This window comes from Meles meles, chromosome 13 (assembly GCF_922984935.1).
Source record: "Meles meles chromosome 13, mMelMel3.1 paternal haplotype, whole genome shotgun sequence".
NCBI lineage: Eukaryota > Metazoa > Chordata > Mammalia > Carnivora > Mustelidae > Meles > Meles meles.
Genome location: NC_060078.1, coordinates 16,577,437 through 16,603,145, shown reverse-complemented (window position 1 = coordinate 16,603,145; position 25,709 = coordinate 16,577,437). Strand labels below are relative to the sequence as shown.

Below are 25,709 nucleotides of genomic sequence, written 5' to 3'. Positions count from 1 at the left end.
ACCTTATGGTTATAAACGTTGGGCTATTTTTTATAAGTATAGGTTTAATCAAAGTATACTGAACATTATTTAACTCTTTCCTGGTATTAATATCACAAATGATTGGAATTTTCTCAAAGATAGGGGCTGTTATACATAACTTAAATCATTCCTAATCCTAACATTAAATATATGTTTTTTTAATTGTTGCCCAGTACATTTTTTTGGCTTATTGAACACAGGATAATGTGACTCTTAGTTTCTAAATTAGATTCTACATCTATATCAACAAATGGTATTGTGGTGTGTGAGGCTTAACAGATCTCTATGCTTATTGATACCCATGCTCTTATTTAAAGTAGATTTTTCTTTTTCCCTCAGTACTGTCAGACCATTAGCTAGCTGTATGTTTACTCCATTCATTTGGCCTGGCTCTATTAACTCCACTATTTTGAAAATCTGGTTTTAATGAGAACTAGTATTTAGACTGTGAGGGACAGCTTGAGAAACCCTTGCACTAGTGTGCAAGAGTTTCAGTAGGGGCTTTGTAGGCCTTCAGATCTCCATAGGCCTGGAAACATCCCCCCGCCACTCTACACACACACACACACACACACACACACACTCTCTCTCTCTCTCTCTCTCTCTTCAATTTATTTAAAACCAAACCAATCTATTTTTTTAAGATATTTTAGCATTAAAATGTTGTTTCTGAATTGTATCTATTTGGTTTATTACCAAATGTTGAGTGCTGAGAACTGACCAGAGCCAAATACCTCTCCACAATTATCAGATTACCTTTGGAAATTATTAGCAGCCACCAATAAGCAGTAGTAACAAGAGCTAGTATTCTCTGTCACAATCTCTTTTTCTGACTCAAGTCTGGAAGAAACTGAGACAGACAAAAGTGAAGTATGGAAGATAAAGATCAAAGTACATTTTTTTTTCTTTTTTACTGTAAATATAGTTGATCGAAGTACAAAAACAAACTGGATCACTGTTCTTCCTTCATGACACTAAACTTAACCTCTTGGCCATAGGAAATGTAAAGGAAAGCCCAAACTGTAAATACTAAAGCACAGTAGTAACAAAGCAAACAAGTGATCTGCTTTCATGGAACTTACATTCTAGTAAAAAAAAAAAGGGAAAATTAATAAAATACATATGAGTTATATAGAATTTTAGGAGGTAATAAATGCTATGTGAAAATGTACATGAGGAAATGGATGAAGGACCTCAATGTGAGATAGGAATCCATCAATATCTTTGAGGAGAACACAGGCAGCAACTTCTTTGACCTCAGACGCAGCAACTTCTTCCTAGGAACACTGCCAAAAGCAAGGGGAGCAAGGGCAAAAATGAATTATTGGGACTTCATCAAGATCAGGAGCTTTTGCACAGCAAAGGAAACAGTCAATAAAACCAAAAGACAACTGACAGAATGGGAGAAGATATTTGCAAACGACATATCAGATAAAGGGCTAGTATCCAAAATTTGTAAAGAGCTTAGCAAACTCAACACCCAAAGAACAAACAATCCAATCAAGAAATGGGCAGAGGACATGAACAGACGTTTCTGCAAAGAAGACATCCAGATGGCCAACAGACACATGAAAAAGTGCTCCACGTCACTTGCCATCAGGGAAATACAAATCAAAACCACAATGAGATACTACCTCACACCAGTCAGAATGGCTGAAATTAACAAGTCAGAAAATGGCAGATGCTGGCAAGGATGCAGAGAAAGGGGAACCCTCCTACACTGTTGGTTGGAACGCAAGCTAGTGCAACCACTCTGGAAAACAGCATGGAGGTTCCTCAAAAAGTTGAAAATAGAGCTACCCTATGACCCAGCAATTGCACTCCTGGGTTTTTACCCTAAAGATACAAATGTAGTGATCCAAAGGGGCACATGCACCTGAATGTTTATAGCAGCAATGTCCACAATAGCCAAACTATGGAAAGAACCTAGATGTCCATCAACAGATGAATGGATAAAGAAGGTGTGGTATATATACACAATGGAATACTATGTAGCCATCAAAAGAAATGAAATCTTGCCATTCGCGATGATGTGGATGGAACTAGAGGGTATTATGCTTAGCAAAATAAGTCAATCGGAGAAAGGCAACTATTATATAATCTCCCTGATATGAGGAAGTCGAGAAGCAACATGGGGGGTTTGGAGGGTAGGAAAAGAATAAATGAAACAAGATGGGCTCGGGAGGGAGACAAACCATAAGTGACCCTTAATCTCACAAAACAAACTGAGGGTTGCCGAGGGGGAGGGGGGGATGGAGAGGCTCGTTGGATTATGGACATTGGGGAGGGTATATGCTATGGTGAGTGCTGTGAATTGTGTCAACCTGGCGATTCACAGACCTTTACTCCTGGGGCTAATAATACATTATATGTTTATAAAAATTTTTTAAAAATTATTTTAAAAAGAAAATGTACATGAGGGAGAGTGGAGAGGAGTATATGGGGGATGACAATTTGATCAGTGATGATTTTACTAAGGAGACATTAGCAAAGAATTGAAGAAGGTGAGAAGATGAGCCATGTGGGCATCTGGGGCAGAGTGCTTCAGGTTCCCATGGAAAGGCCCGAATGTTCAGGCCTGCCTGGTGTGTTTGAGGAACAGTGAAGCTACTAGTGCTACAGGAGTCGAGTAAGAGAGGAGGAAGCATATAGAAATGAAGTTACCCGGGAACTGGTGATGTGTGGAGATTAACTACTCTCAGTGGAAACAGGTGCTAATGGAAGAATTTGAATAGAGCAGTGACACGAATAAACTTAAAATTTTAAAGGATCATATGTGATCCTTTACGTGAGAAATTGTGCAAATTAGTTCAGGTGTTATTTCAGTAGTCCGGACTAGCCTGGAGTGATATTTCTGGAAATGACAAGAGGTAGTTTCTACCTTGTTCTGTTTGTGGGTAGACACTAAAGGATTTGTTGGTGATTGGATTTGGGAGAGAAGACAAGTGAAGAATGGCTACTAAGTTACAGCCCAAGCAACTGTTAGGGTTGTATTTCCAATAGCCAGAATGAAAGGAATGTCAGAGGAGGAATAATTCAACTTTGGACATGTTAAATTTGAAATGTCTTTTGACATCTAATTAAAGCTATTCAGTAGCCAGTTTGGTATGTGTCTGGGGAAGAAGTATGGACTAGAAATACACATTTGGGATCTTGAGCATTTAAACACTACTTAGAACTTTGAGGTTGGATGAGGTTCTTAAGGGAGTGAAAGTAGAAGATATCCAAAGGCTGATTTTAAGGTGTCAAGGAGAGGAGGAGGACCAGGAATGGGGACCCAGAAGAAGAAATGTCCTGAAGTCAACTGAGGGGAAAAAAGTGTGTCAAGGAGAAGGGAGAGGTCAGTTATGCCTAACGCTACTGAGAGGCCATATTAAAAACAAACAGACAGAACAAAGAAACACACCGAAGCAAATACTGTGGACTGATCTGTAATTTTACTAATACAGGAATTTACTGGGGACATTGAAAAGATCAGTTGCAGCATAGAAGTCTTGGGAGGGTAGGAAATGTTATCCAAATGGTTCCAAGAAACAATGAGAACAATGAGAAATATCATTAATAGCTGGACAAGACTGAAGGTCTTCAGGTATGCACATGTATCACAGGGACACTCTATGTGAGCTGCATTTCCAAGTTTCAGATATGTTATGCTGTATCTTACTTCTCAAACTACTTATATATTTTTTATTTTTAGAAAATTCAATAAATTGATTTTTTTACATAAAAGAACTTATTTCCAGAAAGAAATTTTATATCAAGATCATACATGGCAAAAAAGCACTTCTTGACCTAAAAGAGTCTGCATAATTCATCGAAATAGATTCACAAACATTAACATTTTGGTAATGGACTGGTAGTTAGACATCAGGAGCACACACACACACATTTTCGGAAATGCTGCTGTCCTGAATTGAAAACCTCCATTTTTGCTCTCGAGCGGTTTAATAACATAAATCAGAACTCGTTTGCCTAAGTGAGAAAAGAAAAGATCATCTAAATCGGTTGATTTTTATCTATTTTAGAATCCCTCAGGGCAGGTGCTTCGTCTTAATGTCCTGTGAAATGCGCAGAATCATTCTGTGTGCCTGTAGTGCAGTCTACCAGATGGTATTTGATGGCTGTATTCGTCTTTAACATGAACGGATTATTAGTTTAGAGAAGATTTGTTTTCTTTCTCAAAATTCCTTTTTTCCAGTGTCTAAGCACCATGCATATTGAGATAAATACTTTTGTGTCCCTCTTGGTGCTTCTGACAAATGGGAAACCTGAATTATAATATGCGGTGAGTTACCTGGTTGAGCAGACTGGAAACAGAAGTGGCCTTGATCTTTATTTTATTTTATTTTTTTAAAGATTTTATTTATTTGACAGACAGAGATCACAGGTAGGCAGAGAGGCAGCCAGAGAGAGAGGAAGGGAAGCAGGCTCCCCGCTGAGCAGAGAGCCTGACATGGGGCTCGATCCCAGGACCCTGGGATCATGACCCGAGCCAAAAGCAGAGGCTTCAACCCACTGAGCCACCCAGGTGCCCCTGGCCTTGATTTTTAAAGCAAACATCACAGGACATCACAGGACAGTTGGCTTGATTGTAGTTCACAGTGTTGTTAAAACATCTATCAGCAGACCAGCAACCACGTCTTACTAACTGTGCAAAGTGAGCATCACTCAATCATTTGACCCCGGGTATTTAACCTCAGGTTGTGTACCTGGGCGAAACAAAAGAGCTGGTTTCCATTTGCTCGCTATTCCTCGAATTCACGAGGTCTGTTTCCATCTCATGGCCTTTTCCTTCGCTGTGCCCTCTGCGGAATGCCCTTCCCCACAGGACTTGCTCTCTGGCCCCTCACATTTTCCTGATAGCTTTACTGATGACTGCAAGCCCTCTCACTCCCCTCCCTGCCTGTCCTTCCTAAAGTGCCCTATATTTTAGCAGCACTTACAGATATCTGAAAGCTGTATATTTTCATGGCTTATTTTGTTTTGTCTCTGACTCCCTCTACCACAGTGTAAGTTGCACAAAGGCAGAATTCTTGCCTGTGCTGCTCACAGAGTTTTGTCTGTGTGGAAGCCTCAGGGCTCATTAACACACTGCAGGTGATTCATGACTATTTGTTGAGTTCATGAGTGAACACTATAGGTGTTATTGTTGTCAGTTTCCTTTTGTAGTTAGGCATCTTGGCCTGAGAGGTAAGGGGTCACTCTGGAGCTCACACCCGGTAAACCCTGCCATCCCCCTCACCCTGTCCCAAAGACCACGGCTCTCATACTTTCTCACACCTTGCACAGAGGGCTCGGATGGGACTTGACTGATCAGAAATTGGAGAGAGAGACAAACCATAAGAGACTGTGGACTCTGAGAAACAAACTGAGGGTTTTGGAGTGGAGTGGGCATAGGGGGTTGGGTGAGCCTGGTGGTGGGTATTAAGGAGGGCACATATTACATGGAGCAATGGGTGTGGTGCCTAGACAATGAATCTTGGAACACTGAAAAAATAAAATAAAATAATATATAAAAAAAGAAAATACATTTGCACAAAAGATGACAGATTCCTTTCTGTTCTGTATGGAAAACATTGACATTACCCCTCCCTTTTTAAGATGGACATTACTATTATCTCCACATTAGAGAAAAGAAAAATGTATCTTCCAATTAAGTAAGTTATAGGGGACTTTAATTGGAGTGGTGACAGAAACACTCCTAGAATTAGGGATGCTTTGGTGGCTCAGTCAGTTAAGCGGCTGCATTCAGCTCAGGTCATGATCCCAGAGTATTGGGATTCAGTCCCACATTGGGTTCCCTGCTCAGTGGTTAGTCTGCTTCTCCCTCTCTTGCTGCTCCCCCTGCCTGTGCTCGCTCACTCTCTCTCCCTCTCTCTCTGAAGAATAAATAAATTTTTTTTAAAAAAAGAAAAGGAAGGAAGAAATGCTCCTAAAATTGAAGTCCTTTGCATTTCCTATTTACTATATGGTCTGTAAGGTTTAAATGACACAAGGCATGCAAGTATAGTTCCTGACACATAGTAAGTAGTCAATAAATTCTAACTTAAGGATTCACTGTTCAATATCATACTTGAATTTCTACCCATCAATTAGAGGTGGCTGGCTAGACTCATCTTAGAAAAATAATTTGTATAATTTTTAAAAATATTTTATTTATTTGAAAGAGAGAGAGAGCGTGAGCATAGGCAGGGAGGAGGGGCAGAGGGAGGATGAGAAGCAGACTCCCTGCTGAGCAGGGATTCCCAACATGTGGCTGGATCCCAGGACCTTGAGATCATGACTTGAGCCAAAGGCAAGGGCTTAACCGACTGACCCACGTAGGCACCCATGGCGGGGGGTGGGGGGGGGGACTACTTAAAAAATGTTTTTAGAAGTATATTTTAGGTCAGAAATATGCACATGATCAAATCTTAATACTCCAAGAATCATTGCTTTTCTGATTTTTTCCAGTTATTCCTTTTATGTGTTATTTCTTCTTTTAAATAATTTCTCTCATTGGGTGGCCTGTATGGCTCCGTCAGTTGAGCATCTTGATTTTGGCTTGATTTCAGCTCAGGTTATGGTCTTGGGATTGTGGGATCGAGCCCCAGTTCAGGCTCTGTGCTCAGTGGGAAGTCTGCTTGAGTCTCTCTATCTCCCTCCATACTTACCCCACTAACACTCTATCTCTCAAAAATAAATAAGCAAACCTGAATTAATTTATCTCCATGAGTGCTGACAAGTAGAGATCTACTGTACTTAGATAAGAGCTGACAAATGTAATGGGTGGATTTCAGAGCTCCAGATATCACCATCACCCACTGGCTTCGCTGACCAAGAAACGATGAATCCTCTTTGGTTACTACCCTGTTGGCCACAGATCCTTGCACAACCAAAGAAGATTGGCTAAAAGAATTAAAGAAACAAAACAATCAAATAAGGATTTTCTTTCCAAATCCCAGGTCTTCAGGCTTTCCAATATGGACACAACTTCACATGAGAATAAAGTGGGCAAATTACTCGCTCTCACATTTCTTAAAAGCCGGAGGCATTTAAATGGTTAAACAAACAAACAAACAAAAACCTGGAAGAAGTATTTCAAGGTAACTCGGGGACTGAAAGTAATTAATGGGGAAGAAAAAAATTGAAAATCCTCTAGGAATTTTTCCCCCTTATTATTTTAGTAACATAACAGCATAATGACTTAAATAAATAAAATGATACAACCTTCACAGCACTCTCATCCCTCAGCAATGATATTAAGTATTAGAGTAGAGTCGATCCATTAGAAGAAAGGCGAGCATTAATCTGGCCTTAACATTACTTACACAAAGCTATCTTGCTTCAGAATCCATTTCTTTTGGCTTTTATGAAAATGCAAGACAATAAATTGTCTTTCAGAAAGTAACAGCAACGGTGTATCAATGAACAAACAAAAAAAGTTGATAATATCTATAATAATACGACAGGTAAAAATGACTGGTTGAAAGAGAAAAACGACAGAAAAAGTTTAGTGGGAGCTTTTCAGTGATAAAAAGCAGTTTCTTAATGACATAAGCAAGGCTGGGTCTGAGGACCCAGAAAGGGTCCCGGGGACCAGCCAAGAGGGTCCGTGGCTACACATAGGATGAAACCAAATGTGAGCCAGCAGCAGGTGAGAACAGAGTTTATTGAAGATGCAAAGACAGTGAAGGTACAGACAGTGTCTGGGAGACACAGAAAGGAAAAGAGAGGGAGTCTCATCTTTATTCAGAGTTTGGGGGTTTTATTAAGGATTGTTGTGTAGTGTGCATGTCCTTCAGGTGTTCAGGAATGGGTCAGAACAAGGACAGGTGTCCAAGTGTCCTCTATAAGTCACGTTCCCTAGAGCCAGGGGTCTTGGGGTTGAGATGTCCAGCATGGGTGGTTTTGATATGGTTTTGGAATATAAGTGAGGGTCCAGAGCCCATGACTAGGAAAGATTTCTTGAGACGTCTTTGGTGCAAAATGGTGGTTTTATTAAAGCCCGGGAACAGGACCAGTGGGCAGCTCCAGGATTGTGACAGGTGGCTGGTTATATACTTGGGAGCCCGGGGAGTTAAGAAAAAAGGAAGTTTTTCAAAGAACTTTCATATGCTAAAAAGGACCTATAAGATACCAGAGGCTTTGCCATTGTCAAGTTAAGGTTTTTCCATCTAGCAAGGCAGTAACGTAAAGATAGTTGAAAGTTTCCTGGAAGAATATCACACATGTCCCTCCCAGGAGTGGGGTGTGGGGTGGGTGGGTAGGAAGGGTTGCAGGGTGTCTGTGTATGTTTTGTCCTCAGCTAGCCTTTTGCTCCGTCATCAGTCTGAAATACACAGGGACTGACCACATTGGGGCATTCTTGCCTGGCCACTCCTTAGATGTTACATGTCGTGCTAGTGGAGTCCAAAGAAATCATGACCTCCCTGTCCCTTACAAGGAGGACACCCTACCAGGCCTGTATAAGGTGGGGCTGCAGGTCCAGGAAGAACAGAAGCAGGGAAGGGAGCAAAAAGCAAGTTTTTATAGAGTCTTTCAGTCTCCCTATCTCAATAAATATAGCCTCATTCTGTGTTCCTTGAAAAAAATTAACTCTTATTATTTGTAGTCCTGTTTTATCTTTCTGGCTAATGCTTGCCTGGCAAAGAACAAAAAATAAGAGGAAAATATCAAGCATCTATTATCAATTCCATTGAGTCTGTTTAAAAAAATATTTTGTTCCTTTTTCTCTAATCTTAGGTCTCTATTAAAATGAATTCCAGGCAATTTAAAATTTGAGATTTAGCTATAAATGGAATGTTTCAAGGTATTACCCTAGTTAGTTGATTATTTCACTGTATTTTACTGCTTTATTTTATTCCATTATATTTTAGGGAGTGTGTATTGGTCATAATACAAAAGCATTTCTCCAAAGAAATACAATGCAGGCCTGAAAAGGTGGTAACTTGCTGAATTAAATCTGACTCCTGCTCTTGGTCCCTCCCCCACCCTCAAGAACACCACAGCCTGCTGCTTTCCCTCTGGATGACCTCAGTCAAAGGGAAAGCAGCAGGCTGTGGTGTTCTTGAGGGTGGAGGAGGGACTGAGAGCAGGATTTGGGAAGTGGGCGGTCAGGAAGGACACAGGATATGGCTGAAATTCAGAGGAAAGGACAGGTTGAGGGATATATACTCAAAGTCAGAAGCTCTAGGTTTTGTCTTCTCTGACTTTGGTGAAGGAGGGAAAAGAAGAAAAAGGGTAATATTTATTGGAGATTTTCAGTGCACCTGATGTCACTCTATGTGCCTGGACAGAAATCATGTCAGTCCAAGCCCCGATATTGATGGACTTTTGTTCTCTTATCGTTCTCATTTACAAATGAAGAGGTTGAAAAATAATCACACATTTCATAAGTGGAGCCAGTTTTGAATTCTGGTTTCTGGCTTCAGATTCAGGATTTTTTCTTATTTTTTAAGATTTTATTTACTTACTTGACAGAGAGAGAGCACAAGTAGGCAGAGCAACAGGCAGAGGGAGAGGAAGCAGCAGAGCTCCCCACTGAGCAGGGAGCCCGATATAGGACTCAATCCCAGGATCCTGGGATCATGACCAGAGCTGAGGGCAGCTGCTTAACTGACAGGGCCATACAGGTGCCCCCAGATTCAGGATTCTTAACCATAAATATTCCTGACTTGATATATGCTCAGCAGAAAAAGAAACCAGTGGGCTAACAGAGTTTCTGTACACTGTAAGCATTTACACAAAGTGTAACACATTTGTTTAAACTCGAGAGATATACTCATTTAAAATTAAATGCAGAAACCATAAGAGAGTGTTAATCTATTTCTGCACCAGGTAAGATTCTGTATAAATTAGGAAGATGCTATTCTTATTCATTGTTGCTACTTTCGGATGAGAGGAAATGCTGGGGTCAGATGTGGAAATCTGAATTTTACCTCTTGCCATTAGCTCACTTTTTATCCCTTAAGCGTCTCGTGAATATTCTGTGCTATTATTTTCTAGCTCCCATATTCCGCTGTATGGACCAGGAGCTGTATCTATTACTCGATAATTCAATCATGTTTTCTCTCTGAAGGCAACTGATCGAGAGGGAGACCCAATAACATACGCCATTGAGAATGGAGATCCTCAACGAGTTTTTAATCTTTCAGAAACGTAAGTTAAAAGTTATTTCAAAATTTATTTTTTTAGAAGACATTAAACAGTATACCAGTGACAGGGGAACAGACTTCTAATCAGAGGTTTTCAGCTGTTTGTAGCTTTATTTTACTTTTTTTTTTTTCCTGTGAATGCTAATGAGATCTGGGGGCAGGGGATAATTCTGAATTCAGAAATCTTACCCAGGAGACTATTTATTTTAAACATTTTTACTAGGTAAAAATCCACTGAGGTGGAAACATTTATTTGTAGGCTGGGATTAATTAGATCCCTTTAAAGTTGTCAGTTACTCATAATAACAAGGGCATTTCTACCAAGAGTAATGTGGCGCTAAATTGTTCATTCAAAGAGAATTTTGTAAGACAAAGCATAATTCAGACACATTTAAAGGACCGCCAAAGTCTACCCTTCAGTTTTTTAGGAATGTAGGTATATTCTGGAAAAGCTAACACAAAACCATCGCCATGTCCCTGCTAAGCCTTCTGAGGTCTTTATCAGTGTCATTCTACTTCCCTTGGAGAGCAGCAGAGATCATGTTAGTCACCACCAGGAGAAAGCCAGGAGGCCGGGAAGGAGACACCAAGGTTTGCAGAGAGATCACTGGCTTCCCGTCTCTAAGAGCAAAGTCACCCAGTTGCTGTCTCATGGGGCTGGAAACCTGAGTGGGGCCCATGATTATAAAGTGAGAATTTTCACAAATGAGCCAGACATTACTTTCATCACAGGAACACAGGTGCATCATGCCAAATCAAGTGAACCATGTGTGGTCTCTGGTCTTAGAAAGAACACCTGTAATTTCACTCTGGCAAGAATGTTCCAACCATGAGTTAGCTTGCCTGGGAACAGCATTTCTCAGACTCTTGGATTTCACAGACGAATAAATGTCCACTTGAAAAAATGGAAAGACTTAACTATTTGGAATTATCCCCTGTAGATACACACAAATCTCAATTAGCTATAATTTACAATCATCCTGAAAGAAATAAAACTTTTTAAAGGGACACTTGAGGGCACCTGGGTGGCTCAGTGTGTTAAAGCCTCTGCCTTCAACTCAGGTCATGATCCCAGGGTCCTGGGATCAAGCCCCACATCGGGCTCTCTGCTCGGTGGGGAGCCCGCTTCCTCCTCTCTCTCTGCCTGCCTCTCTGCCTACTTGTGATCTCTATCTGTCAAATAAAAAAATAAAATCTTTAAAATAAAAATAATAAAATAAAGGGACACTTGAACAGGAATCTTGACTATATGGTACTGGTATAAAAGTACATGTGTAGATCACGAGAATGAAGTCCAGAAATAACCAGATCGTAACATTTATGGTCAACCGACTCCTCCCCAAAAAAGACAAAGACAAAGACAATCCAACCAGGAAAGAAGAAACTTTACAATAAATGAAATTTGCAGGATGCTTGAGTGGCTCAGTGGGTTAAGTCTCTGCCTTCAGCTCAGGTCATGATCTCAGGGTCCTGGGATCAAGCCTCGCATCAGGCTCTCTGCTCAGTAGGGAGCCTGCTTCCCCCTCTCTCTCTGCCTGCCTCTGCCTACTTGTGATCTCTTTCTCTGTCAAATAAATAAATAAAATCTTTAAATAAATAAATAAATGAAATTTGGGGTCACATGCAGAAGAATGATGTTGAATCTTTACCTCACATCATTAGCGATATTAACTCAAAATGGATCACAGACCTAAATACTAGAGATAAAAATATATAACTCTTTAAAGAAAATACAGAAGTAAATATTCATGATCGGAATTAGGCAATGCTCTCCTAGATATGACATAAAAAACACAAGTGATTAATAGTAAGACAGATAAGTTGGACTTCCTCAAAATTGGGAAAATCTGTGCTTCAAAGGACAGTATTAAGAAAATGAAGACCACCCCCAGCCTGAGAGAAAATATTTTTAAATAATGTAGATAAGAAAGGACATAAGTATATCTAGAAAACATAAAGAACTATTATAACCAAAAATAAGCATAGAAATAACCCAAATAAAAGTGGACAGGAATTTGAATAGGCATTTCTCCAAAGAAGCTTTATGAATGGCCAATAGCATGTGGAGATTCACTCATGATAACTAGTCGTTAGAGGAATGCCAATGAAAAGGACAAGATACTGCTTCTTACCCATGCAGAATGTCCATAGCGAAAAAGGATGGAAAAAAGAAGTATGGGTGAGATTTCAGAGTCCTCGTATATTTCTGGAGGGGAAGTAAAGTCACTGTGTACTTTGGAGAACCATTTGTCATTTCTTCTAAATAAGAAACACAGAGTTATCATTTAACCCTGTAATTCGGGGTACGTGGGTGGCTCAGTGGGTTAAAGCCTCTGCCTTCAGCTCGGGTCATGATCCCAGGGTCCAGGGATCGAGCCCCGCATCAGGAGCGTGCTTCCTCCTCTCTTTCTTCCTGCCTCTCTACCTACTTGTAATCTCTGTCAAATAAATAAATAAAATCTTAAAAAAAAAAAAAAACACAACCCTGTAATTCTACCTGTATGTACTCAAGAAATGAAGACATACATCCACATAAAAAGCTGTACAAGAATGCGTGCAGTGGGATTATTTACAATACAAAATGTGGAAACCACTCAAATATCCATCTACAGATGAATGGGCAAACAGAACGTGTATCCATATAATGATTTTCTCAATAAAAGAGAACTTAATGTTGACACCTGCTAGAACATGGATGAACCTTAGAAACATTATTCTGAGCGGAAAGTCATTCACAAAGGACCGCACAGGGTATGATCCCATTTGTACAAAATGTCCAGAATAGGTAAATCCATACAGATTTAAAAAAAAAAAAAAAAGTAGATTAGTGGTTGCCGGGGCTGGGGGGTAGGGTTGGGAGAGAACAGGGAGAGACTTCCAGTGTGTGATGTAGTATGAAGAGCATGTTCCAGATTTGATTGCTGTGATGGTTGGACAACTATATACCAACATTCACTGAAATGTGCCATCTAACTGGGTGAATTTGATCACATGTGAGTTATACATTAATTAATAAAGCTGTTTTTGAAAAGGACAGTAGTGAGCCTTTCTCCTGCCCAGGAAGCCCAGCCCTTACTCTCTGTGAGGGATTTCCACTCCTGTGTTTATCTATTTTCCCCCTGAGGCTGAAAGGTTTTTTAACCACAGGTGGGGAAAGTTGATGAGCTGCCAAGTTGACCAAAGAAATTCTCCCCTCGTGCTGTCTACCCTAGCAAGTGTGTCTCTATTGTTTCTTTCATCTCTGTTTTTGAGACCAGAGAGACACCTACCTGGGTCACAGAGGTTCTTGCAGGTGTGAAAGATGTCAAGACGGCATCCTCCTTATCTATACTGACTGTTCCTAACACCACAGCTCGTGCATCAGCTCTTTAAGTGCAAAATGCTTCTAGGACAGCTAGACGAGGGGACGTCCTTGTGAGGCTTGCACGATCTCTTTCAATGACCATTCTTGAGCCATTGCTTTTTAGCTACCTCTTTGTTGTTGCTGTCATTAGACTTGCAGGCTATCTTAGACCGTTACCAATATATTTCCACACATTTGAAAGGGGAAAAATTGCAATTTTAATCCCTTCCCTCTCTGAAACTTCTGGGCTGCTTGTGCAGATTTGCACCACCACTTCTATTTGAATCTTAAGGATTTCAATACGTCAGGTACTCTTTTAGAGAATAACAGATAAGAAAGAATGGTTGACCTTATCAGACACTATAATGCATACAAATAATGTTACATTTTCCTTCTTAGAACAACAAAAAAAGTACACGTTCATTGCTTACTTTAAATATTTTATTATTTTACACTATGATACAAATTTTAACAATAATCATCATTACAAAAACATTAGTTTACCTTGTTCTGTTGAAATAAAACCAGGCCAAAACTTTTCATAAATCCTAAAAAAAATCAGTAGTAATAAAGAATGGTTTCAGTGCTACTATGGATTTAAGAAAATGTTGGCTTGTTATCTCATATTAATGTATTGGATTAGTCCTGTAGCCACAAAAGAAACCCACTCTTTAAAAAAAGGTCTGTGTTCCTAAAAATCACAAGGGTTTGTCATAAAAATCATTCCATGGCACCGGTTAAATGACACATCTGTATGATTCAGTAACACACTGCATTATTTTAACAACTTTTCATAATGTCGTTGTTGATTATTGCGTATGATACAGCAAATATTTATTCATCAAATACTCACAGATCAGTAAACATTTAAACAAGATGAAAGCAACACTTCCTTTCTAGGGTGATGGCCAAATATTGATGTTATTTATTGAAGGAGAATGAGGAATTCCTCTGAATGGAATTGTATACAGGGGATGTGATAGAACCGTGAAAGCCTCAGATGCTGAACAGAAGAACCTCAGAGAGTTAGATGTGCCCCCTTGTTAGCATTTTATTTGAAAATTTATCTTTTTATCTTCCCTGGCATTTTTTTTCCTACGTGACTAAATTCATTTTGACTCTAGCTTTAAAGCTTATTATATTTTTCACATCAGTGTGCCCTTTAGGATGTCACTGAAGATTACATAACATAGAAGGCAATGATTCGCGTTTTCTGTGTGTCACCCCTACTTTCCAAATCTGTATTCAGATGGGTCTGCTTTCTCTTGTCCTTGACCCCCTCAGCTCCTGCCACCGACCAGCTTTTCTGAACCTCTGCCAATACCCACCTCCCTCTGTTGGTCTGCATTTACTAACTGCTAATCGCTCTTTAACACAAAACACTGCATCTGACTTGAAGCAATCACATTTTCAAGTACACTTTAGCCTCTCTCAATATCATTATGAGGCTTGAAACATGGTGCTCATGGGCAGCATGATAAATCTCTCAAAGACTCAGACACTTGTAAGTGCAAATGATATTAAATCACAGCCAGCAGAATATATTGACAACGTTTTAAGGAAGCCTAGAATACAAAGCATGAAACCAGTGAGAGAATTTCCGTCAGCCTGTGACGTGGCTGCTGCAGTATTTCCTAATCCACTGTACAATTTGGGAAGTTAGCTCCTGGGAGGAGCAGGTTTTACATGCCAGGAGATTGGTTTGTGTGGAAGTAGATACCCTCCTCTATGTTTTATTTACATGGCTTGAACAACTCTTTGAACACCACTTTCATGGTTAGGCAGAGCAACTCATTGTCTCAAAAAGCTTGATTTTTGTCCAACACCATACATTTCGGAAATACAGCCTTGGAGTTCAGTGAGGGAATTCTTTATAATCTAATTAATGTAACTGAGGTGAAATTCACATAGCATCCAATTAACCATTTCAAAGTGAACAACTCAGTTCACAACTCAGTGGCATTTGGCAGACTCAGTGTTGTGCAATGACCCCTTGTATCTAGTTCCAGAATATCTTTATCAGTCAAAAGGAAACTGGAGCCAACAAGCAGTTCCTCTGGACCGGCCCCTCCCTCATCCCAGCAACCACCAATTTATGTCCTGTCTCTGTGGATTGATCTATTCTGGATATTCCATATAAATGGAAGAATATAACATGTGACCTGTTGTATCTGGTTTCTTTCACTTAATCTACTGTTTTAAAGTTCAACCATGTTGAAGCATATAGCAGCACTCTGTTCCTTTTCATACATGTGTAATATCTCAGTGTATGGATATATAATTTTTTTTATCCATTTCATATATGGATGGACATTTGGGCCGGTTTTCTATGCCTTGACTATTGTCAATATTGCTACTATGGACACGTATGTACATGTACTTAAGAATCTGTTTTCAGTTCTTTTGAGTATATTCTCAGAATTGGAGTTGCTGGGTCATACTGTAATTTTATGTTTAGTTTCTGAGGAACTGCCAAACTGTTTCCCATGGTGGCCAGACTATTTCTATTCCCACCAGCACTGCACAGTGTTCCAGTTCCTTTATATCTTTGTCAACATGTTATTTTCCCATTTGTTTCATTTTGTTAATTATATCCATCGTAGTGGGTGTGAAGTGGTATTTCCCTGTCATTTTGATTTTTATTTCCCTGAAGAGAATATTTTCATGTACTTGTTTGTCATGTTTGCATCTTCTTTGGAGAAATATCTGTTCAAGTCCTTTAACTAATTTTAATTGGGTCATTTGTATTGCTGTTGTAGAGTTGTAAGTGTCCTTTATACATATGGGAAGCAGACTCTTATCACATATATGATTTGCAAGAATTTTCTCTCATTTCCTAGGGATTTTTTCCCACTTTATTTTTTTTTAATATTTTATTTATTTATTTGACAGACGGATCACAAGTAGGCAGAGAGGCAGGCAGAGAGAGAGAGAGAGAGGAGGAAGCAGGCTCCCCGCTGAGCAGAGAGCCCAATGTGGGGCTCAATCCCAGGACCCTGGGATCATGACCTGAGCCTAAGGCAGAGGCTTTAACCCACTGAGCCACCCAGGTGCTCTTTTTCCCACTTTATGATAGCAAAAATTCTTAATTTTGGTGAAATCCAGTATACCTATTTTTTCTTTTGCTTCTCATGCTCTCAAGGTCACAGCTAAGAATCCATTTTCGAATCTAAGGTAATGAAGATTTATTTTCAAATTTTTGTCTAAGGGTTTCATGGTTTCAGTATTTATTGTTGACCCATTTTGACCTAACTTCTATATATGGGGTAATAAAATGACCCAACTTCATTCTTTCATGTGGAGATCTCCAATTGCCCCAGCACCATTTTTTGAGACAATTCTTTCCCTATTGAGTGATCTTGGCATCCTTGTTGAAAATCAGTTGGCCATAGATGTATAGGTTTATCTCTGGACTCTCAATTCTATTCCATTCCCAAGCTAATATGGGTGCTCTTAAATGTCTCAGTTTCCTAAGAAGCTCTCTACCTATCTTTTCCTCCCAGTTTCCAGCGCTCTATTGTACACCCCAGCCCTATGTGTGTGTGTGTGTGTATATATATGTGTGTGTGTATATATATATATATATATATATATATTTTTTTTTTTTTTTTTTTTTTTTTTTTTTTTTGCCTGAGGTGACTGTAGGCTGTTTCTTGCCTTTCAGTGTCTTCCAGAAAAACCCCTTACTTTTTTGCTTCCAGTGAGTTCTGAGTTAGGCAAAATAAAGACAAGCAGCATGCATTATTCCTTCAGGCAAACTGTAGACCAGGAAACACAATTCTTTGTGAATCAGGATAGTTCTGCTCTCTCCAGAAACAGGGACCAGAGTGTCACACTGAGAATGCTGACAGCAATCTTCAAGACCACTGATGCCACTGTGAGATAGATTTTCAATCATGCAAAATTTAAGTTGCACCATTATTGATGTTTTACCAGAAATGACCCTTCTGTATTTTTATTATGTGGACTCATGAGATTTCCTGCATTCTTAAATGTAGCTCAGTGTATCCTTGCCAGTTGATAGGAAGACTTACCTTTGCTAGTTAGCTCCAGAATTTCAGGAAGACATGCTTGTGTGTACCTATCAACTAGTCTATTATAAGTACCAAAAAATGCTACCTTATCCTTTTCTCCTTCTTAATCTCCCAAATATCTTAACTGCCTGCTGCACTGGGACATGAGGCACACATCGTCTCAAGCAAAGAACTCTCTCCATGATCATCACCAGACCAATAAAAACTAGCCATTTGTATATAATATAGCTCTAAATGGGAATACTATATATATTTATAGAGATTTTCTAGTTTAATGTATAAAGAAGAACATAAAAATTTGAATCATAAACTGAGGGGGGAAAATGGAGAGCAATAACTCAGTTTTCTTGTTTACTTTCATTGGATGGGTTTTCAAGGTCTCCTATTTCTTTTTTTTTTTTAAGATTTTATTTATTTATTAGACAGATCACAAGTAGGCAGAGAGGCAGGAAGAGAGAGTAGGAAGCTGGCTCCCTGCTGAGCAGAGAGCCCGATGCGGGGCTTGATCCCAGGACCCTGGGATCATGACCTAAGTGAAAGGCAGAGGGTTTAATCCACTGAGCCACCCAGGTGCCCCAAGGTCTCCTATTTCTTAAGTAGCTTGTGAATAAGTCTCAGAAGCAACATATGTCCTACTTTTCTCTTGAAGTCATTTTAGAATGAGATAATCTGAACCATCTGGAGTGTGGGAAATTACTCCAAAGCCATTGTTATGAACTACTCTGGGAACTGGTTTTCAGTTATTTTGACAAAACATGTAAAAACATACAAGTTGTAGAGTTAATTTTCCATAGTTTCCATAGTTCTACCATATGTTCAGAACTTCAAAGTCTGTTGATCAACAGCAACACAATAAAACAGAGTAGCTATGACTCTGACCTTGATTCATTGATGTTGAGTCTCTTTACCCAACTACCATGTGTGATGTGAATGGCTTAAATTCCACTGTAACAATAAAATCACTTGTATTAAAATGTGAAAGTGTTCTATTAATCAAAAAAGATTCTTTTCATCCTTGAATAAATGTTTTAATGTTTTATTATGTTATTATAACCTGTCCACTACAATAGATGTTTGTCAGGACTTTATTAAAATGTCAGGTAGGATATCAGGTGGTAATATCTAAGACATAAATGTAGAACTTGTTTTAGAGAGCATTATAAATGACCAAACTGTCACAAAAAATTTACATTGCAGAAGACAATCTTAAATACTTAACAGCATTTATTTTAAACAGTGAAAGGGAAAGAAGTAGTATTAGAATATTCAAATTATGAGAATTTGTCCAAAGGCTGTTCATCTCCCATTATACATAATAAATAAAATTAAGAAACATCTAAAGTTCAAAAGAATAATAAAATGATGAAATTGTTAGTATATCTGACAAAAGTTTGTTTTCATAAACTATAAAATTAGAGAGTGAATGCTCATAAAATTATCTTTTCTTAAATAGAATATAAAACACACAGTCTAAGTCTCCTTTGGGAAACAATATAATGTGTTCAGATATGGTTATTATAGAGAATAAAAGAAATGTCACAAAAATAATCCCAATATCTGTGAGAGTTTTAATATTCTACTGCATATTTTCTAATTTTCTCCAATGAGCCTCAATTGTTTGGAAACTAGGAAAGAAGAAAAAAATAGATGTTAATTGTTAGTGTTGATAAAAGGTGGGATTCAGATGTTTGCATTTCCAGCATGGCAGTGTGTGTGACAATGAATGGGAATGACAATATGTATTAGTTCTAAGAAACCATTCCTTGATTCAAAGGATTATGAAACTACTAAAGATTAATGGAGTCTTCCACCTTTGAAATAATCACAAACAAGATCGATATCTTTCTTCCCAGAATGAATTAAGCACAGTTTTATTTTTCTCCTGGGGGCTGGAGAATCAGCTCGATTATCTCCTTCTGTTTGGCAATTGTTCACTGTTGCTAAGAAGCCCAACAGCCTTAAAAGCTTTTTTTCAATTTTCAACATGAATCTTAGAATCACACATCTTAAATATTCAGGCTACATTTGCTGAAAGGGAAAAACCAGTGGAAAGTAGTTCCAGATGGGAAGGAAGCCTCCCTGTGACATAAGATCTTTGTGTGTCTTATCTGTCTGTTTGTTTTCTCTGTCACTAGTACTGGGATTCTAACCTTAGGGAAAGCCCTGGACAGGGAGAGCACCGATCGCTACATTCTGATCGTCACTGCTTCGGACGGCAGGCCCGATGGGGTGAGTACTCAGCCTGGGGACAACAGGTGGTAAGAACAGAGCCCTGTAGTCTGATGCTCCAGAAATTAATTTCTTTTCACCCAGAGCAGCTCCTTAACACTGGGAGAAGTACTCTTTTAGTAGTTGAACCTGTACTCCGAATCTGTCAGGGTGGTGGAAATTTTTGACCTGACAGAAGACATACTTGGGATTGGCATTTTACCCAACTGATGGGGAAAATAAAATCTAACGGTCTAAAACGCATTACGTGGTGATTATTGGCACAACACTCTGAAATATCCCCTGACAGTCTGACTCTTTTGGAACCTAGTCCCTTTAATGTCACTTTATTGGGGGGAGGGGCAGAATGTGGATAGATATTGTGAAGCACTTAGGAAACCAAGTTGATTGATTCCACAAGTTGTAAGGAGCACTGAGGATCCCGACTAATCCTTGGTGATGGAAGTGGTTTAAATGGACCCATAATTCTGGAGAGGATAAATGTAATTTATCTCTTATAATAATAAGTGGTTTATATATAAGTGGTATATATATATATATATATATATATATATATATACACATATACATATAATAAGTGGTATTAATGATAAGTGGTTTAAATAGCTCTTATAATAATACGTGGTTTAAATGGGCCCATAATTCCAGAGAGGATAAATGTAATTTTCTCTTAAAAAATCAGTTTTAAGAATAACAAAATTGTTAAGTCATTCTGGAGTGTTTTAAAATCATTTGATTGTATTCTTCAAACTAACCTGCTTACAAACACTACTGTTCTAATTTTTTAACATTGTAACATTTCAGTTATTGATAACAGATCCTTAGACTGTTTTGTTGTTGTTGTTTTGTTTGTTTTGTTTTACCATTTCCATGACACAAAGTAGTTTTTTCTTTAGTCAAATGGCTATGGACCAACTCACTCTTCTCTGGAAATAATTTCAAATTCAGTTAAGCATCTAGGCAAGGCTCACCCAATTAAAATAGCAACATGGCTCCCAATGACTTGTCATGACTTGTTTGATTTCTATGATAGAAATGGTTGAGGGCATATATTTGAGGAGGATTGCTCAGAAAATCTTACCATTATAAAGACGTATAAACTGAGGCACTAGGGTGGCTCAGTCGGTTAAACATCTGCCTTTGGCTTGGGTCATGATCCCAGGGTCCTGAGATCAAGCACTTTATTAGGCTCCCTGCTCAGTTGGGAATCTGCTTCTCACTCTAACCATACTCATGCTCTTTCTCTCCCAAATAAATAAATAAAATAATTCAAGCAGAGAGAGTCAAGTATCATTTGGTTTCACTTATTTGTGGAGCATAACAAATGACATGGAGGACATTGGGAGATGGAGAGGAGAAGGAAGTTGAGGGAAATTGGAGGGGGAGGCGAACCATGAGAGACTATGGACTCTGAAAAACAACCTGAGGGTTTTGAAGGGACGGGGGTGGGAGGTTGGGGGAACCAGGTGGTGGGTAATAGGGAGGGCACGTATTGCATGGAGCACTGGGTGTTGTGCAAAAACAATGAATACTGTTATGCTAAAAAAATTAATTAATTTTAAAAAATCTTAAAAAATAAAACAAAACATATAGCCTTGCTACCTGGACATTTTTATTACTTTAATTAACGGTTAGAAAAATAAATAAAGATAATTAATTATTGATAAATCTGCCCATTATAAGCCATTTACCATTGCTCAAACATTAGGTAAAACAGTTACATGTAAAAGATTAAATATACAGAACAATCTTGGTAAATAGTGGGGCCAGTGGAAGCTAGTTAGATGTGTGAAGAAAAATAAAACCAAGATTGATTTTATATATGCAGAATCCTTAATTAAGAGTGTGCCTGTTTCAGATCTTTGTAAGGAAGTCAATGCAACTCTCAAGAAGAAAATGAAAGAATTTGACATGTTGAAGATTAACTGGCAACATATCTAAGCGATAATGAGGGGGGACCTGAGAAGAAGGAGGCATTATTCAGTATGGAGGAAGGAGTGTCATTAGTGTGAATTGAAATAAATGAGTGGCATTCAGGTCAGTCATTAGGATAGGAAAAAAATTACTAGGATTAAAAAAAAACCATAATACACAGCCTTGGAAGATGTCACATTACAAATAAGATATTAATGGCAGTGGTTTCAGTAGGACCCTTTAAATCTGGCCTTAACAGTAATTTCTCAGACAAAAGAACAGATGGGGGAAAGTAGTATATTGAGATATTTGACATTATCTCAGTGTATGAATTATGGGTTCACCCACATCAAAAACAGAAGAAAGCCCAGGTTAATTTCTTCTAGAGCATTTTGTTTCCAGTTACTTACTTGGGTATCTCAGTCCCCTTGGCCAGGAGTCACTTAGCATTTCTGGCCCTTGCCCCCCCCACCGCCCCCCCCCCCTGCAGCCCCTGTGTTTTCATTCTTAGGATCAGTGAGGTCTCATTGGGCTTTAAAATTCTGACCCTCTTTTTTTTTTTTTTTTCCATTTTATTTATTTTTTCAGCGTAACAGTATTCATTCTTTTTGCACAACACCCAGTGCTCCATGCAAAACGTGCCCTCCCCATTACCCACCACCTCTTCCCCCAACCTCCCACCCTTGACCCTTCAAAACCCTCAGGTTGCCCCAACCTCCCACCCCTGACCCTTCAAAACCCTCAGGTTGTTTTTCAGAGTCCATAGTCTCTTATGGTTCGCCTCCCCTCCCCAATGTCCATAGCCCGCTCCCCCTCTCCCAATCCCACCTCCCCCCAGGAACCCCCAGTTTGTTTTGTGAGATTAAGAGTCATTTATGGTTTGTCTCCCTCCCAATCCCATCTTGTTTCATTGATTCTTCTCCTATCCCCCTACCCCCCATGTTGCTTCTCCATGTCCTCATATCAGGGAGATCATATGATAGTTGTCTTTCTCCGATTGACTTATTTCACTAAGCATGATACGCTCTAGTTCCATCCACGTCGTCGCAAATGGCAAGATTTCATTTCTTTTGATGGCTGCATAGTATTCCATTGTGTATATATACCACATCTTCTTGATCCATTCATCTGTTGATGGACATCTAGGTTCTTTCCATAGTCTGGCTATTGTAGACATTGCTGCTATAAACATTCGGGTACACGTGCCCCTTCGGATCACTATGTTTGTATCTTTAGGGTAAATACCCAGTAGTGCAATTGCTGGGTCATAGGGTAGTTCTATTTTTAACATTTTGAGGAACCTCCATGCTGTTTTCCAGAGTGGTTGCACCAGCTTGCATTCCCACCAACAGTGGAGGAGGGTTCCCCTTTCTCCACATCCTCTCCAGCATCTGTCATTTCCTGACTTGTTAATTTTAGCCATTCTGACTGGTGTGAGGTGATATCTCATTGTGGTTTTGATTTGTATTTCCCTGATGCCGAGTGACGTGGAGCACTTTTTCATGTGTCTGTTGGCCATCTGGATGTCTTCTTTGCAGAAATGTCTGTTCATGTCCTCTGCCCATTTCTTGATTGGATTGTTTGTTCTTTGGGTGTTGAGTTTGCTAAGTTCCTTATAGATTTTGGACACTAGCCCTTTATCTGATATGTCGTTTGCAAATATCTTCTCCCATTCTGTCAGTTGTCTTTTGGTTTTGTGAACTGTTTCCTTTGCTGTGCAAAAGCTTTTGATCTTGATGAAATCCCAATAGTTCATTTTTGCCCTTGCTTCCCTTGCCTTTGCCGTTGTTCCTAGGAAGATGTTGCTACGGCTGAGGTCGAAGAGGTTGCTGCCTGCATTCTCCTCAAGGATTTTGATGGATTCCTTTCTCACATTGAGGTCCTTCATCCATTTAGAGTCTATTTTCGTGTGTGGTGTAAGGAAGTGGTCCAATTTCATTTTTCTGCATGTGGCTGTCCAATTTTCCCAGCACCATTTATTGAAGAGGCTGTCTTTTTTCCATTGGACATTCTTTCCTGCTTTGTCGAAGATTAGTTGACCATAGAGTTGAGGGTCGATTTCTGGGCTCTCTATTCTGTTCCACTGATCTATGTGTCTGATTTTGTGCCAGTACCATGCTGTCTTGATGATGACAGCTTTGTAATAGAGCTTGAAGTCCGGAATTGTGATGCCACCAACTTTGGCTTTGTTCTTCAATATTCCTTTGGCTATTCGAGGTCTTTTCTGGTTCCATATAAATTTGAGGATGATTTGTTCCATTTCTTTGAAAAAAATGGATGGTATTTTGATAGGGATTGCATTAAATGTGTAGATTGCTTTAGGTAGCATAGACATTTTCACAATATTTATTCTTCCAATCCAGGAGCATGGAACATTTTTCCATTTTTTTGTGTCTTCCTCAATTTCTTTCATGAGTACTTTATAATTTTCTGTGTATAGATTCTTAGTCTCTTTGGTTAGGTTCATTCCTAGGTATCTTACAGTTTTGGGTACAATTGTAAATGGGATTGACTCCTTAATTTCTCTTTCTTCAGTCTTGTTGTTGGTGTACAGAAATGCAACTGATTTCTGTGCATTGATTTTATATCCTGACACTTTACTGAATTCCTGTACAAGTTCTAGCAGTTTTGGAGTGGAGTCTTTTGGGTTTTCCACATATAGTATCATATCATCTGCGAAGAGTGATAGTTTGACTTCTTCTTTACCAATTTGGATGCCTTTAATTTCTTTTTGTTGTCTGATTGCTGAGGCTAGGACTTCTAGTACTATGTTGAATAGCAGTGGTGATAATGGACATCCCTGCCGTGTTCCTGACCTTAACGGAAAAGCTTTCAGTTTTTCTCCATTGAGAATGATATTTGCGGTGGGTTTTTCATAGATGGCTTTGATAATATTGAGGTATGTGCCCTCTATCCCTATACTTTGAAGAGTTTTGATCAGGAAGGGTTGCTGTACTTTGTCAAATGCTTTTTCAGCATCTATGGAGAGTATCATATGGTTCTTGTTCTTTCTTTTATTAATGTGTTGTATCACATTGATTGATTTGCGGATGTTGAACCAACCCTGCAGCCCTGGAATAAATCCCACTTGATCGTGGTGAATAATCCTTTTAATGTACTGTTGAATCCTATTGGCTAGTATTTTGGCGAGAATTTTTGCGTCGTGTTCATCAAGGATATTGGTCTGTAGTTCTCTTTTTTGGTGGGATCCTTGTCTGGTTTTGGGATCAAGGTGATGCTGGCCTCATAAAATGAGTTTGGAAGTTTTCCTTCCATTTCTATTTTTTGGAACAGTTTCAGGAGAATAGGAATCAGTTCTTCTTTAAATGTTTGGTAGAATGCCCCTGGGAAGCCGTCTGGCCCTGGGCTTTTGTTTGTTTGGAGATTTTTGATGACTGTTTCAATCTCCTTACTGGTTATGGGCCTGTTCAGGTTTTCTATTTCTTCCTGGTTCAGTTGTGGTAGTTTATATGTCTCTAGGAATGCATCCATTTCTTCCGGATTGTCCAATTTGTTGGCGTAGAGTTGCTCATAGTATGTTCTTATAATTGTCTGTATTTCTTTGGTGTTAGTTGTGATCTCTCCTCTTTCATTCATGATTTTATTGATTTGGGTCCTTTCTCTTTTCTTTTTGATGAGTCTGGCCAGGGGTTTATCAATCCTATTGATTCTTTCAAAGAACCAGCTCCTAGTTTCATTGATTTTTTCTATTGTTTTTTTGGTTTCTATTTCATTGATTTCTGCTCTGATCTTTATGATTTCTCTTCTCCTGCTGGATTTAGGGTTTCTTTCTTGTTCTTTCTCCAGCTCCTTTACACGTAGGGTTAGGTTGTGTACTTGAGACCTTTCTTGTTTCTTGAGAAAGGCTTGTACCGCTATATATTTTCCTCTCAGGACTGCCTTTGCTGTGTCCCACAGATTTTGAACTGTTGTGTTTTCATTATCATTTGTTTCCATGAATTTTTTCAATTCTTCTTTAATTTCCTGGTTAACCCATTCATTTTTTAGAAGGATGCTGTTTAGTCTCCATGT

At 39.0% G+C, this 25,709-nt stretch overlaps 1 protein-coding gene across 1 annotated transcript in view; it reads left to right on the top strand.

Moving 5' to 3' along the window:
• The window catches only part of PCDH15 (protocadherin related 15), a 567,896-nt gene that overhangs the window by 257,736 nt on the left and 284,451 nt on the right, over positions 1-25,709 (top strand). Inside the window, exons 13-14 of the mRNA XM_046026577.1 lie at positions 10,082-10,161; positions 19,670-19,763. Of these exons, the coding sequence (XP_045882533.1) occupies positions 10,082-10,161; positions 19,670-19,763 (174 nt within the window). The remainder of the gene's footprint in view (positions 1-10,081; positions 10,162-19,669; positions 19,764-25,709) is intronic.